The sequence below is a fragment of the Coenobita brevimanus genome, chromosome 107, assembly GCF_032717465.1.
Source record: "Coenobita brevimanus isolate Jiangsu-jjx chromosome 107, ASM3271746v2, whole genome shotgun sequence".
Classification (NCBI taxonomy): Eukaryota; Metazoa; Arthropoda; class Malacostraca; order Decapoda; family Coenobitidae; genus Coenobita; species Coenobita brevimanus.
The window spans coordinates 16,395,417-16,412,666 of record NC_137060.1 but is presented as its reverse complement, the minus strand read 5'-3'; the positions used below and the strand labels follow the sequence as shown (position 1 = coordinate 16,412,666).

Here is a 17,250-nt window from a genome sequence, read left to right as displayed (position 1 = left end):
CAGCTTCGAACAACGGCAGCTAAGGTGATGGGGTATGAGTGTCCATACCAGGCAGCTGAGACTTCATGATGTTGCCAACATGATCTGGACGCTGCTGTTCCCAACATGTTTGCAGCGTGTTCGTTATTGTGTTGCATACATGTTGCCAGCACTTGTTCGAGCACAGGAGTGGACGCGACCTTACCAAAACAGATACTGGCAACACTGATACCTAACCCAAACACGTACTGGCGACACTGATTACCTAATCCAAACTCATAGTGGCAACACTGCTAACTATCCCAAACAGTGCTCTATGTTTATCCTTGGCAACCCTGAGGACAGCTGTTTGGGGTAGCGCCTCCATAACGCAGTAGTGAATAGCGTTATCACTCCGTCTCGCCCGTTACCAAAACAATGACTAATATATATTTCTTTTTATCCTTTTATTTTTTTTTTTCAGGCCGGTCTGTATGTAAATGAGGAGGTGATTTATTGCACTCGAAGCATTGCTGGTTATATACCCTCTACCCCCCCTTCCCCCTTCTCTTTCTCTCTCCCCACCCTTCTCTCTCCTTTCTTCCGCTTCCCTACCCCTCTCACTGTCATAGCCTGGTGTTTTTTTTTAGGCCTCTCTCTCTCTCTCGCTCTCTCTCTCTCTCTCTCTCTCTCTCTCTCTCTCTCTCTCATACAAACGTGCAATTTTGATTATTGTGCTGTCATAGTATTCCTTCCTTCTCTTTATAATTACATAACACAACCACCTTCACACATTCACCTAATCTCTCTCTCTCTCTCTCTCTCTCTCTCTCTCACACACACACACACACACACACACACACACATTCTGACTACATTTGCACACACACATATCATCATCATCATCATCATCATCCCAGTCCTTATACCCAAACCAATAGGATCTATAAACAAGGAAAGAGAAAGAGCAGAAGCAGGAAAACGGTAAATCGAAATGTCCATTGAAACGAGCCAAAATAATCTGCCATAAAAGCATTAAAGCCTTTGAATTCTGATATCCTCTCTCCACTTCACACGCAAAAAACCATCTGTAAATTTATACGCACATGTGTAAATGCACTTACACACACACACACACACGCACGCACACACACCTTTTATTACTTTATGGAACACCCGATACCAAACCACACTCAACCTTCCTCATGGCTATAAACCACACGCGAAACTTTTGCTCACTTTCTCTCTCTCTCTCTCTCTCTCTCTCTCTCTCATAAATTTCTTCAAGCATTTTAGCAAAGCTGGTGTTACTTATATCTTTTCCTATTCGGTGGGTCTGGAGGGTGGGGACGAGCCTTCTGCTTTGCTATTCTTTTTTGTTTTTATTCCTTTCACAACAATAGCATTTTGATTTTTTTTTTTTTTTTTTGGCTGGCTCCAGATAGACGTCCTGTACTGAAAGGTCTTCTGATAACCTACATCTTACATCTTTGGTTCGGAAAGTCTAAGATGATGATAATGTCTGGAGATGTAAGGACAAAAGACAATGAACATGTACTGAGTGGGAGAGAGAGACAAATTCTTTCTCCCACAACATTTCCATTTGTCACAGTGGATCATCTGTAACAGACATCATCGAACTGAACGGGTAAAACTTCCAGCATCAGAAAATAAATTAGGAAATATATCCATCAACATAAACGCCGTGCCGCCTAGAATGGGTCAGGTGGATACAGGACCTGACACAAAACTACAGAAAAATTTCACTCTTCAGTAAAATACGCTAATCTCTTCTCACTCTCAACCAGCCACCTAGAATCAAAGCCAAGTAACCAAAATGGCCACCGTGTCCAGGTCAGTGCTACAGGGTATCTCATAAACCCACGCAGGTAAATAAAGGTGGGAGGGGGGGTGAAAAAAAAAAAAAAAAAAAAAGGGAAGGTGGGATGCGTGTGTCACCTGAATAAAAGAGGTATATGGCCCTGGTGGTGGTGGTGGTAGGGGTGTAGGTGGGGTGGTGATGGTGGTGGTGATGATGGTAGGAGTGGTGGTGGTGGTACGGGATGGGGTGATGATGTGGTGGTGGCTGCATTGATTACAGGAAACCATGGGGACGAGGAAAACGTAGTGGACTGATGGAAGGGATGGCAAGAAGGTGTATAGAGAGATAAATCGTCTGATAAAGTTGCAGCTGGAAAAACATATGCAGACAGATACCACAGTCTGGAGGCATAACTTAATATTCATCATACGTATATGTGCAGGTACAGACAGGCGCACAGGTAAGTAGTCCTAATTAGCCCCTGCCAAGTTGGCGAAGTGTGAATGAGAAAGGTGTGTCTACAGGGAATTGATGCACGTGAAAGTGGAGATGTTATAATGGAAATATTTATATGTCCGAGTCTGTCTGTGTCATCGGACTTAATCAGCTTGTGACTTTTTGCAAACTATGAGACAACATCCTCCCACCACCTACTAAAATGTCCATCTTGGTTTGCCAATCGACGCCTAATTCGATAGTCACAGACAGTGAAACATGTATACAAGGACAATAAACAGAGGTGATAAGCAACAGACAAAAATAAATAAATAAATAAATAATCAAAAGAACACACTGAAACTCCAAAGGGACACAAAAACATGTACCGAAAATCACTAGATTACATAAAATTTTAAAAAGCAGTTAAAAGGAAATACTTGCAATTAACCAGAATGAAAATGCAGACGCTATACAACTTGAATACATATCAATGTCTATCTTCTATTTATTTATGCACCTACAGTATCTATCAATCAGTCAGTCAACATATTTGTATATACTGTATATACAAGTATACACACACACACACACACACACACACACACACACACACACACACATATATATATATATATATATATATATACAGTATGACGTAAAAATGTTATAGTAACTATAACATGACAAAATGATCAGTGACAGCAGTAATGCACAATAAATAACAAAAGCATTTTAAACAACAAAAGCAGAGGCACTGGGACTATAAAAAATGAACAAACGAACACACAAATATATATGGGTACCGTCTGCCTTAGCCCCCCCCCCCGTCCTTGTGTATGGCGGTATGCAAATTATACACATCTGATTTATTACCTCTGCTAGTAAAACGGGCGGGGGGGGGGGGGAGTGGGTGAGGGTATGGTGGAAGGGAGCAAAAGGATGGAGGAGTGGAGAGGAAGAGAGGACAGAGAAAGAAGGATGGGTGAGCTGGGAAAAGTGGAAGATGATTAGGAAATAAAGGAGGAGGAGGATTGACTAATTAAGCAAAGGGAGTAAATGGAAGGAAAAGAGAGAGAGAGAGAGAGAGAGAGAGAGAGAGAGAGAGAGAGAGCAGATGTGAGCAGAGCGGTCAGTCAGTTGTCCTAAACATCAGTTATATTCAAATGAGTCATGACACCACATTTAGCATAGTACCCCCCCCTCCCTCTCTCTCTCTCTCTCTCTCTCTCTCTAAGCAACAGCTGGGATACCTTGCCAGTGCTGTAAGTAGCAATGTTAATTACACTGAAGACAGCTGGACAGAGCATGGGAGGGGGTTGGGTGGGGACAGGACAGGAGGGGGAGTTAAGTCAGGGTGGAACTGGATGAGTGAATGTGGGGAGAGGTGGGATGGGGAGGTGAAATGATGAAATGCGGAAGGGGGAGGATGAATGAGTTGAGAAGTGAGGAGCGATGTGAAGTCAGGTGGAGAACAAGAGGAGGTTGGGGTGGAGAGTTATGAACGGATGGGGATGATTTTGCAAAGGGGGGGAGGTATATATACTGCGGGGAGGTGAGGTGGAGAAAGAAGTGGTTAGGTATGGGGTTAAGGTAAGACAGGGGTAGATGTGTGAGGGGGAATGAGGCAAGAGATATTAGGTGAAGAGAAAGGGGAGGACAAAGATAATATGGAAGAGTGAGGTTGCATGGGTGAGGTGGACAATGGGGGTGAGAAGCGAGGATGAGGTTGAGGAAAGGGTTGGTTCAGGTGGAGGGTAAGGTAGGGTGAGGTTGGACGGGTGAAGGGGAGGGGGTAATAAGGAAGTGAGGTTAAGAACATAGGAGCTGGAGTGGGAAGTTAAGTGACTGGGATTGCATACGTGAAAGAAGAAGGAAAGGAGGGTAGGAGAGATGGGACGCTGAGGCAGGGAGAATATGGAGAGGAGAGGTGGATGAAAGTTAAGAACAAAAACAAATACATAACAGGACAGGATACTAGCAGAGAGAGTGAGGCGAAGCAATACGAGAAATGGGAGGATGAATATAAAGGCCGAAAACAAATGTGCATATTAACAAGGATATGGAAAATGTGTGTACGGATGAAGAACATATGAGAGGAGAAATAAAATAAACAGAAAGAGAGAGGGGTGGGAAGAGTGAGAAGGAAGGGAAGAAGTAAGAGAGGGAGAAGAGTGAATGTGGGAAAAATGGGAGGATAATTATGGAGAGGCGAAAAGAGGTCAAGAAGTTAGGAAAATGAAAGAGAATAGATATGACGACTGGGAAAGAATGGTAGAAAATGGCGAAGAAAGAAAAGAGGATTGAGAAAAACTGTGATGGGAAAGGAAGAGAGGAAGTGATGTTGGGAAAGACTCACCCTTACATATCTCGCTCCCACATATAACACTTTCTATCACGTCAGTAAGTCCGCAGCGCAAACAGAAGCTATAAACACAGGAGGTATAAATATTTCTGGCGCTATAAACAACTCTATACAGCGATTCCTTCAGGTTTGGGGGGTTCGTATGAAAATAAATAGGAGAATCAGGCATCACAGTGAAAAGGAAGCATATCATATAAACGGTAAATGTACAGTTTATACTCTCTCTCTCTCTCTCTCTCTCTCTCACTCTCACACACACACACACACCAGCACTGCATCAGGTCAGTGGTGGTGGCTGAGTCCAATTCGGTGCAGGCAACTTAATGCAAATGGCGCGGTGGATTGCAGGAAATGACTTCTGAGGGGGTCCTCCTGATGTGAACCATGCTTTAACTTCCGGAGGGGGGGGGGGCTGCTCTCTCTCCCCTCCCTCCTCTCATTCTCTCTCTCTCTCTCTCTCTCTCTCTCTCTCTCTCTCTCTCTCACACACACACACACACAAACCAGGACGCGCGTGCTATAATTTCTTTCCCAGTGTGTGTGTGTGTGTGTGTGTGTGTGTGTGTGTGTGTGTGTGTGAACGTACCGGGCTCATACATGTAAGATACACACACGCACACACACACACATTCACTCTCTCTCTCTCTCTCTAGACACCGGAAGGAAAAAGTGGGCAGAACCATTATGTCGATCAAGGTCAAGCAGGAATGAGTCGAATAACGCCACAAAAGATAGAATGGCAAATACAGATTCAAGCAGACACAGTAGATTAATGATACAATAAGATTTCAAATGGTAGTACAAAAAAAAAAAAAAAAAAAAAAAAAAAAAAAAAAAAAAAAATGGTACCGAGTTTGTTTCTGAGCCACACAACTGGTATCCCTTGATAAGTGGTAGGTGGGGGGGCGTTCACCATTCACTCACTCGATGCAGTGCTGCTCTCGAATGACTGCCCTTTCCTCTCTTCCTTCCTTATTTCCTTTCGTCCTATTCTGTCTTTCCTTCCTTCATTCTCTCCTCTTCCTCGCGCCTACGGGTGATTACACGCCCTCTTCTGTCTTTCTTTCCTTCATTCTTTTCTCTTCCTTGTCTACGGATGACTTTACACTGAGTGACAGACCAAATGGTTTCCTGTACACCAAGAAACTATTTACTACGTTGGATGGTAACCATATAACCAAATTATGGCGCCTAGTGGTTTAGTGGGTACTTAAAGTGCTCCAGTCGGATGAAGCCTGTGCAGGTTTATATCCAAGGGATGGTTGGGGTTTATTGCTCACGTAATGCCACTCAGGGATGATTGATTGGTCACTCTCATTTTAAATGTCAGGACCAACTTGCCTAGTCCCGGGCTCCTACACTCCTCATGGGGCAACACAGGAGTAGACGATGACGAGGACGATTGACTGACTGACTGATTGTTTAATACAGAAAAAGCAATTAAAACAACTTCCCGTACTGCATGGGGCCAAGGTTCGGGGAAATTGGAGGCGAGTGTGTGAATGTTACCCAATACATCTGTCCAATCAATTTAATTTAGAGTACAGTAGTCCCCCATCTGTTGCATCACGTTTTCTTAAGCGTAATGTGCCCATATTTTCCCATGTTCGTGTTACTATACTTTTTCCACTTTAACTTGGCCTAAAACTGCCATCTTTTCAATTCTGCGTTGCTACAAGAGATCAACAAAAGATTATGATGTTAGTCAAGAAGAATTGCTAATGAGATAAAGTAGATCCGTGGAAGTATTTTATCTATCTATCTATCTATTGCCAGACGCCATAATACCGTAAAGGGTGGCCATTTGACTCTGAGTTATTTGTTTTACGGGGAGGGGCACTAACCCTCCACCAACCCACTTGTTGACACGTAGGGAGCACGTATGGTTTGGTTATATGGTTACCACCCAGCGTTGTAAATGGTTTCTTGGCTTACAGGAAACCATTTGGCTTGTCACTCAATGTAAAGCCACCCGTAAAGGAAAGAAAAGCAATAAGAAGTGACAAGAAAGATGGGAAAAATAGGAAGAGAGGAGGGCAGACACAGAAAAAGAATGATAAAGGCTAAGGAAGAAGTAGGCAGCACTACATCAAGTGAGTGGATGATGGTCGCCACCACCTACCACTAATAATAAAAATAACAGTATTAATTATATTAATAATAATAACAATAGTAATAAAACATCCAACCATGGAAACAGTACCACGGAAAATACTCTAATTTCCCTAACTATCGAATTTCGACAACTAATCTGCAATTCTATATCCACTGAGCAAAGAAATTCAATGAGAAAAAAGCCACGTTAACACCATTCATATGAAACTAAATGAAAAATAGTAAAATGGGAAGAAGGGGAGCGGTGTGTAATCTCAGGGTATTAATATTACTATTTTCATTACCATCATCAATAGCAGCAGTAGTTGTAGTAGTAGTAGTAGTTAGTACGTCTAAATTATTATTATTAACAGTACTTATAGCAATAGTAGTAGCAGTCAACGAAAATACGGGATTATTAGGCTTTCTTAACACCTCTTTCTAAGCGATTAGTTTTTGTTTGTTTGTATGTATGTATGTGTATGTATGTATGTATCTCGTTTAAATGTCGACGCAGGTTACATAAATAACATACATTAAGCTAAAACATGAACACACTAGCATGGATGAAGTGCTTGGCATCCTCCACTGCCGACGAGAACACGGAAAGAGTCAACGCACAAATTTCTTACCTTATCTACCGCGATATCTCCAGTTCCACACTATTTCCTCTTCTCTAGCTTCTGTATTCTTTTCACGGCACTATAAACTCACTGAATTTATATAGTTTTTACGTATCTTATGCAAATGTCCCAATATATTGGAGAAAAATACGAGAGGCGTAACGCGTGCAACATTTAAACACCTTCTCCCGCCGATACTGACGCGGAGGAATACATGATCATTCAGGTTGTCACGTCTCAATCTCCCAAGAAAAAAACTAGTTCCTATATAATTTATGGTCACTTTTTACCCATTTTCTGACGTGTTCCTGCTATCAGTCTGCAATGATGTAATACCTATGCATAGATAGTCAATGAAAAATGCCACAAAAGTAATATTTACGGAAAAATCACCTGAAGCGGAAGGTGGGGAGCGGCGATTATTACAAGGGAGCGGCAATTTTATAACACCTGTCCGATAAGGAAATTCTCTACTAGTTATTTGTTATTTATCATGCTTACTATACCTTATTAGTCTAATGTATGCTGCTCATGTCTCCTTAATATCAACATAGAATGCATTAAGAACACAGATGGGAATGTAAAAACCCCATGGGGAGATATAAAGCAGGTAGGATGTGGTTCTTGAGTGACACCTTGACCTACTGGAATACGTGCCAGGACGCAGCACTCACGCGGTCACGTTCGTATCGCCGCCAAAACTAGTTCTCACACATTTTTGCCATTTCTACCCCGTTTATCGTGTCTTGCGAAGAGAGAGAGAGAGAGAGAGAGAGAGAGAGAGAGAGGCTTTCTTAACACCTTTTTCTATGCGATTTAGTTTTTATGTATAAATGTATATGTCACGTATCAAAATATGGTAAAAAGGAAAAAAAGGACCAGACTGGGACTATAAGTTAGGAAGCTCAACCCTACACACATCAGAAAGGGAAGAGGAACTAGGAGTGAATATCAATAACAGACTATCACCGGCTGACCACATAAATGAAAACGTAAGGAACATGTACACACTGCTTGCTAATATGAGGGTAGCATTCACATCTATAAATGAAGACATGCTGACAAACCAGAACAACCTTGGAGTATGCATCAGTAGTCTGGAATCACCTCAAAAAACACATACAGTAGATATGACTGAAAAAATACAAAGTGCAGCTACAATATGGGTACCAAGCATAAGGAATCTTAGCTGCAAAGAGAGACTAGAAAAAAATCTACCAGCAGTACAGGGGAGAAGGAAAAGAGGAGACATAATTATGCTGTATAAATGCATCTCAGGGAATGCGAAAACAGACATTAATGAGTATATAATCTATACGGAAGTATCTGCAAGAGAACACTGCAAACAACTACATAAAAAGAGAGGTGATAAAGACGTAAGATAATTTAGATTCTCAAATAGGGCGATTGATCAGTGGAATATATTACCAAATGAAATAGTCTGTGCCGGAATAATTCATAAATGTAATGATAAGATCGAAAAAAAAAAAATGGTTTAATACAAGGGACAGTACGAGCCTGTCTCATTCCTGTAAAGATACAAGCAGGTACGAATAATTAGGTATGAACACACACACACACACACACACACACAAAACACTTACACATGCGAAGCTTTGAGTGTGACATCTGTAGACCTTCACACGCATGTAATTCTTAAGGAATGGATAGCCAATATCAACCTTATGTTTAGGTCACTTTAGGCAGGGCTAGGTTGGATTAGGTCATCTTTGGTGGGGTTGGGTGAATTCTGTAAAATATAGAAGTAACACAAGAACGAAAGTCTGGGAAACAGGTCTAGGTAAGAACAGCATAGTTATTTACATCAGGCATCATTTCTTCTCTAATCTGTGTGTGTGTGTGTGTGTGTGTGTGTGTGTGTGTGTGTGTGTGTGTGTGTGTTTTCATGCCATTTTATTTTCATTACTCCTTTATGTCCATATTTATATTTATAGTCTATCTCCATAAATCTGATTTTATCCTCCAATTTTCACATTTAATACTCAAAGTGCAGACCATATTTACATGACTTTATTACCTTGCTGGTCGAGTTTTATCACTATAATTTTAAGTATTATAGATGCCTGATATATATGTGTTTCTCTTTAAAGCTCTTACTTCTTTCAGGTACAGTTTATATTAGAGCGTTTGACAGCCTAGTTTTAAATGTTTATTTTTCTGTGGTCATAACATCCTACACTGCCTCCCTTAACTCCCCCCCCCTCTCTCTCTGTGTCTGTCTGTCTGTCTATCTGTCTGTCTGTCTCTGTCTCTGTCTGTCTCTCTCTCTCTCTCTCCTTTGACTCACCTCCCCATTACATCAAACCCTTATGACGTGAGTAAATGAGTAAAACAGGATTTGCTGGCGCCGATTGGTTTCCCTAGCATCCTTCCTGCTGTGAGTGAGTGAGTGAGTAAGAGACTGAGTGAGTGAGTGGGTGAGTGAGTGTCAGTAAGCGTGACTGTCTGAATGAGTGTAACATAGGGAGGGTTATGTTGAAACGGAGTGAGTGAGTGAGTGACTCAGTCAGTCAGTCAGTCAGTGGGTGAGTGAGTGTGGAAACCTGTGAATGAGTAAGAGTGATAAACAGGTCACAGATATATACAAAGAGAGAGAGAGAGAGAGAGAGAGAGAGAGAGAGAGAGAGAGAGAGAGAGAGAGAGAGAGAGAGAGAGAGTGTTCGACCTTTAAGAGAGAGATAGGGAAATGACGTCAAATATTATGAAGAAAGAAGAAGGAGGTCACAAACAGATTAGATACGAGATGATGTCCAAACTCTCCTTTGTTCACATCTAGTCCACATCTTTGTCATCCATTATTTTATTTTTCTTTAATAGAGCCACCTGTTTTAGTTGCAATCTTTATTATCTTCATTTTTTTATCTTCCTTATCTCTCTTGCTTTATCTTATTTTCTGATGCCGCCTTTGTTATCTACCACTATAATACTGCTACCAATTAAATCTACCACTACAATACTACCATCATTCTCATCTACCACCATAACACTGCCACCACTCTGATCTACCACTATAACACTGCCACCACTCTGATCTACCACTATATTACTACCACCATTCTGATCTACCACTATAATACTACCACCATTCTGATCTACCACTATAATACTACCACCATTCTCATCTACCACAATAATTCTACCAACATTCTACACCTTACAAATATTATACTTGAAACACCACAAGAAGATGATGGGATTATTTTACTGAGGAGAGGAATGAGAAAAGGAATATAAGGAAATAAATCAATGGGAGATAAAAAAAAAAAAACTATGACAAGAGGAGAAGAGGAGACAGAACTGATGGGAGAGGAAATAAGGAAATAAAAAGAAAAAATGATAAAGGGGGCCAAGAGAATGTTCGGGTATAGAGAGTAAAAATGAAGGTGATCAAGAGGCCAAGAGGAAAATAAATTGACGGAGGGAAAAAAAAGGAAAATAGGAAAGTGGAAGTAATGGGGAAACGAAGGAGTGCTTAAAAGAAAGTGAAGAAACATAAGAAAAGATGGAAGAACTGGAAGAACAAAACGACAAAAGAAATTAAGGTGCCTAAAGTAAACACTGAAATGGGTAATAGCTGGAGAGAGAGAGAGAGAGACTCGAATAACAAAGCTGAAACGCAGAACGGACAAGTATATATATCTTCACACGCTACATAACTCCAAACATTTTCACTCCCGGCGGCCTCACATTACATTCCCTCACTTACCAAAACAACAAGCTGTAAAAGTGGACAGAAATAATTAAGCCACTTCTTTATTTAATTCATTGTACCTGAGAATGACCTTGCTATTTTTATTCTGGTCTCTCTAGCTTATTTTTATTCAGCCTGAGAGATTTTCAGAATTGGAGGGTTTGACAGATTCAACCCCTTCAGCACAATTTTTTTTGTGTTGATTAAAATGCTGTGAAGATTTTTAAAGTTAAAGTAATAGGCTATCGCAGTGTACGGTCTAATATGCGTTACTGGAACTGGAGGAGTTTGGAAGGAATATGGGAAGAGGAGGCTGACGGACGATATAGCAGAAAGGAAAAAGATGCAGAGAAAATCACACGATCAGGAGGAGGTATAACAACAAAGAAGTAGAGGAAACAATATAATAACAGGAGAAATAAAGTCTGAAGATATAAGAGAAAGAAGAACATAAAAGACATTTAGAAAAGAAGAAGAAGAAGAAGAAGAAGACGAAGAAGAGAATGAAGAAGAAGAAGGAGAAAAGTGAATAAATAAAGTATGGAAGCATGAAACAAGATGAAATCATGTTAGCTGAAGAAAAAGAATTTGGAAGAAGACAGCAAAGAAAAGCAAGGCAAAAAAAAAAAAAAAGAAAAAAGTGAACGATAAAATAGGAGAGGATAAATTATGAGATGAGGAAAAAAGAAGAGTGATGAAAAGAAGAAAGGTACGCAGCAATAAGTGAGAAAAAATGGCTAGTATTGAAGAGGGACTAAGATATTGGTAAGACATGAAAAATTAAAGAAAAAGAAACGAAGGGATAGGAAAATTTTAAGGAGACAATGAGGTGGTACATAAAGGAGAGAGAGAGAGAGAGAGAGAGAGAGAGAGAGAGAGAGAGAGAGAGAGGAAACACGTGCCCAGTGCCACTACATCACAAACAAAGGCTGGCACTCGCTCCAGTCTCTTTGTTAGTGCCACCTCGTATGCACCAATCTCTCTCACTTTTTCGATTCCTCTCTCTTTCTTTCTAAATCAGTAAGTTACATAAAGATACCCATACCGCTGTTTTCTCTCTCTCTCTCTCTCTCTCTCTCTCTCTCTCTCTCTCTCTCTCCCTCCCTCCATCAATTTCTTTATCTATTAGTTTCCTATCTATGAATCCTATCTTCATTTTACAGGACACCCTTTGAAACCACCAGAACTTGCAACAATAAACAAAATTGACGGACAATGTGAAGTGAAAAATGTAATGCCTATAGTTCGTTCACTGTAAATTGGCACAGATTTTCGTCCATTCGCAGCTTCCTTCGCGTAGACCAATGGCGGAATATGACATGTACTGCGGCTCTACATTCTTTCCACAACACTCCTTCGTGACTAGCAGCAGGTTCTGGTGTTGATATATTGTTCAACATTCAAGATGGAGAGATGACAATTTTGTGCCAAGTTAAAGTGGAGAGAATATATTGCAGAGTGAAAAGACACAGTATGATGCCCTACATACTGAAGTGACCTATCTTACATACTGAAGTGACCTGTGCTACATACTGAAGTGACCTGTACTATTTTATGAAGTGATCTGAAGGGAAAGCTCATGCTGAAGTAAGCTGAATGGCACCTTGATACTGAAGTGATATGCTGGATTCTGCATACTGAAATGATCTGAAGCACTACTGCCTGAAGTGAACTGAAGGATCCTTATATACCGAAGTGACCTGGAAGACCCTTAGGTACTGAAGTGACATGTGAAATCGTATATTCTGAAGTGACTTAAATGACCCTACATAGAGAAGTGACCTACATAATCCATCCTACCTAGTCAGTATGAACCACCATACATTCTGAAGTGAACTGAAAGACCCCTAAATACTGAGGTAACGAAGTGCAGTCCATACTGAAGTGACGTGTAGGATGTTGTATACTGAAGTGACTTAAAACATCCTACGCCCTGAAGTTGCCTGTTAGATATGCACAAACTGAAGTGAGGGAGAAGAGAGCACCCACCCAGCACTGACCCCAACTACGACACGCAACCATCACTTTAATGGTCCAGCTCCCTAATTCAGTTCTAGGTGCTAAATGACCAGGGTAAAACAGAGGTGACCTAGAGGATTAATTTGTAGTGAAGCAGCGAAGGGAAAGAGGATAAGGAGGCAGTATGAGGACGTCTGTGGCTCTGGTGTGTGTCTGGGGGGTGGTCACTACCCTTGCATCGATACCACAACCTGATTCGCCACTAGCTGAAGGTAAGTCTCTCTCTTTCTCTCTCTCTCTCTCTCTCTCTCTCTCTCTCTCTCTCTCTCTCTCTCTCAGAAAGTACAGATATAGGTGTCTCTGCTGGGAACTTGTGAATGTAAATACGTATAATATATAACAGCACTGGAGTATAAATCATTGAAATTCAGTAAAAGTTTTCTCTCTCCTTCTCTCTGTATCAGCGAGAGAGAGAGAGAGGAAGCCAGTATCAAAGAGAGGAAGCCAGTATCAAGCAGTTGTGACCACCTGCTATACTCAGCACCCCTTATCACACACACATCCGCTCTCCGGCAATCTCCAGCTCACTGCTTACTGCTCTCTGTTAATCCAAGCAAGCTCCCTCGTAACTCCATCTCATTTATTCACCCATTATACACTCAACATCAATACTCAGCTAACTCATTCATTACCTACTACTGCTACTTTTACACTTTACATTTCCTTACTCATTCACATCATTCACATTTTAAATACTCGACTTCAACACTCATTCATTATTTCCTCTGATACTTTTTCTTACACTTTACTTGGCCTTTTTCTTTTTAACTCATTCACATTCTTCACTGATTACAGAGTCAACTTTAATGCTTATCTGTGTCATTCATTCTTTATTCTAACATCTTTTTATACTACTTGCTCTAATTCATTCATACTTTTCACTCTACACAAATTCAGCTTATTCTTCATTTGTCTCATTCATTACTTACTCTACTACTACTACAACAACTACTACTATTACTGCTGTTACATCTTACATGCTCTAACTTATTCACATATTCACCCACAAAAACTCAACTTCAATACTCACACGACTCATTCATTTCTTGCTCTACTGCCATTTTAACACTTTACATTCTCTAATTCACGCACATTATGCACTGATTCTAAACTTATCTACCTCTTTCATTCATGGGCTAATCTACCAGTGTTTATTTACGCGCTCTAACTCATTCATTACGTTCCTCATTCATTACTCTATTACTCCTGACTTGACACAAAGCCATACCCCCCCTTTTTCAGCTCAGGTGATGGCCATGCACAGGGAGATTGGAGGGTAAATTTGACTAGTAACCAAGGAGACTCATTCCCACCTCATACTCACGGATCATCGAATATTACACAATCATAACTTGGGATAAAGGTTGTCGTTATGGGCCAGTTCCGTCAGATGAAAACAGACTAGCTCTACTCTGGTCAATTTCATGCTCTAACTCATCAACAGCCATTTCACGCTATTATTTATCCTAATTTTCTTCTTTCATTCTTTTTTATTAAACCCTTTTCACCTAGCCTAGAGGAGTCTATCCCAGGCTGAATAAAATCGTCTGGCATTAGGCAGAATCAAACAGAAAGTACATCGTGGTAAATGGGTTATCATTTTCATTTTTTTTTTTTTTTTACATTCTTCAGAGTCATCTTTTCATGACGTGTCAGATATATTAACATGTCTGAAAAACTCTCCTTAATCTTTTTTTCTTTATACATTTTGCTTTTCTAAAATGTATGTGCATTAACCACAGTTTCATTTTTATTTTGTGGTCAGTATTATTCGAAGTTACAGTATTTATCAATTTTCTTTACGTACAAGACAGCTGTATTTAATTTTTCATGCCAGGTGCAAAGCAAAATTCAATCTCCAATACAGTCTCTTTATTTCCTTGCTTGAAGAACCTTTAGCCTCAGACATCCTTATTCATCACATTTTTATCCTTGATCACTAATCACGCTGGAACTGTAATATCCTTGTGCCTGCGGCGAGTTTCTATCAGCTGAACAAAATCGGCCTTCGTAAACTACAATATAATACGAACTTATTCTTCTGGGTAAAATCGTCCTTCGTGAGCAAAATCGTCCATCGTAAGCTAGAATATAAAACGACCTATTTATTCAGAGCAAAATCGTCCGTCGTACGCTAGAATATAATACGAACTTTTTATTTAAAGCAAAATCGTCCATCATAAGCTATAATATAATAAGAACTTTATATTCCATGCCAGAAAGATATCGTATTAATTTTTAACATTTTTGTATAATGCTCTACGCTTCTCTTGATCATAGGAAATTTGACGTTAGCTGAAATAGTATACAAGGTGGATATTTCGCAGCTAAACGGATACACATGTAATCAACACCTTTCGTTATGGCATTGCAGGTGTCCTAAACTAGATAAAAATCGTCTGGTGAAGGGCAAGGGTAAAACAGTGATAAGCGTCATCGGATTGAATGGGTACAGTCCAGACGCTTGTTCCTTCTCCTGAAATTCACTTCCTCATCATCCAATCCTTCCCCCGTCCCCTCCTTCCTTCCTCCTATAATTCTCCTGAAACTCACTTCCTCACCAACCTATCCTTGCTCCGTTCCTCCTGTCTTCCTTCTAAAATGATCCTGATATTCACTTCCTCACCATTCAGTCCTTCTTCCGTCCCTTCCAAGCTTTCTTGCAACGCTCTCGTGAAATTCATTTTTGCACCTCCATAAGATTTTTATATAATTCTGAAGATATTTCTCACTTGAAGGGTAGAAAAAAGATGACTAATAATCTAAAAGCTGCAATAATTACTATTTAGAAACACATCTTAGTGGTGGAGCATTTTATATATCATCACCATCTTCATGATTATTATTATTATTATTACTATTATTATTATTATTATTATCATCATCATCATTTTACTTATTCTCGTTATTTTTCTTACGTGGCAGATTGTGTGCTATACGATGGCCAGTCTACGGGCCAACCTAAGATTCCTCATAAGACGTTCAGCCATCGCGTCTCCTTTGGCATCACCCCACAGGACGACGGCTCCGCTTGGCACCTTGAACTGCACTCCCCGACCAACAACGCCTCCTGCAAACTTTTATTCCTGGACAGCACGGTGGTTCCAACGTGCGAGGAAAAACACCAGTTCACGTGGCCAGGAGGGATTATGCAGAAAGGGATGACGACGGAATTTTGGATACAGATTGGAGATACAGCTGACACACAGACAGATCCCCTCCCATCCGCCTCCTCCTCTTCGACCCGGCCATCTCCCAGTCGACTCCTGCTGGTGGCAAAGAAGGCTGGGCAAAGGGGTCACCTGCACATCCCCTCCAGCGGCCTGTTACCCCCAGTCACCGTACAAATTATTGAGACCAATCGGCTGCAGTACTTCTTCAACTGTGTCACAGGTGGGATCATTAACCTGCCATTTAGGTCGTCAAATATCTATAGCTAAATTCACAAGCTTTTCTTCAGCAATCCTCTGAGGCTTTATTTTCTTCAAATTAATCCTCTCAGGCTTTATTTTCTTGAACTTAATCCTCTCATGCTTTATTTTCTTGACCTTAATTATTTTCTTGACCTTAATCCTCTCAGGCTTTATTTTCTTGAACTTAATCCTCTCGGGTTTTATTTTCTTGAACTTAATCATTTCAGGATTAACTTCGCCTTAAAACTGCCACTTCTCCATCTTGAGTACTGAACTGTAACAATACATTATCACTAGAATAAGATGCTAGTCACGAAGAACTGCTATGTAAAGGATGGAGAGCCTAGCATCGTCTTTTTCTGCCACTGAACTACATGAAAAGTAAGCTACAAAGGGACGGAAATCTGTCTCTACGAAAAGTTAGTCCAAATGGTCAAATACAATGATGACGATGATGATGATAACGATAATGGTGATGACGATGATGATGATGATGAGGATATTGACGATAACAATGATGATGATGATGAGGATATTGACGATAACAATGATGATGATGATAAACTTCCATCTCCCCAGGCTGCCTCTATGGAAAATCGGCCCAAACTCAACCAGGCGACTTCAACTTCTACCTCCGACCCGGCCCAGGCTTCCTCTACCTTACCCTCACCTATGATGCTGGCGACACCTCCCTCAACGTGACCGCGAATGACCTGGGACCGACAGAGGATGGGGAGGTCAAGAAAGTGACCGTAGTGTCGGCGAGTGATGGGACAAAACTTGGGGTGAGATTTTGATGCAACTCTCTC

The 17,250-nt window shown here is 40.7% G+C and overlaps 1 protein-coding gene across 1 annotated transcript in view; it reads left to right on the top strand.

Moving 5' to 3' along the window:
* Positions 1-16,184: 16,184 nt before the first annotated feature.
* LOC145416708 (uncharacterized) overlaps positions 16,185-17,250 on the top strand; it is a 4,389-nt gene continuing 3,323 nt past the window's right edge. The window contains exons 1-2 of the mRNA XM_080285642.1: positions 16,185-16,421; positions 17,021-17,226. Of these exons, the coding sequence (XP_080141768.1) occupies positions 16,190-16,421; positions 17,021-17,226 (438 nt within the window). The 5' untranslated portion in view covers positions 16,185-16,189. The remainder of the gene's footprint in view (positions 16,422-17,020; positions 17,227-17,250) is intronic.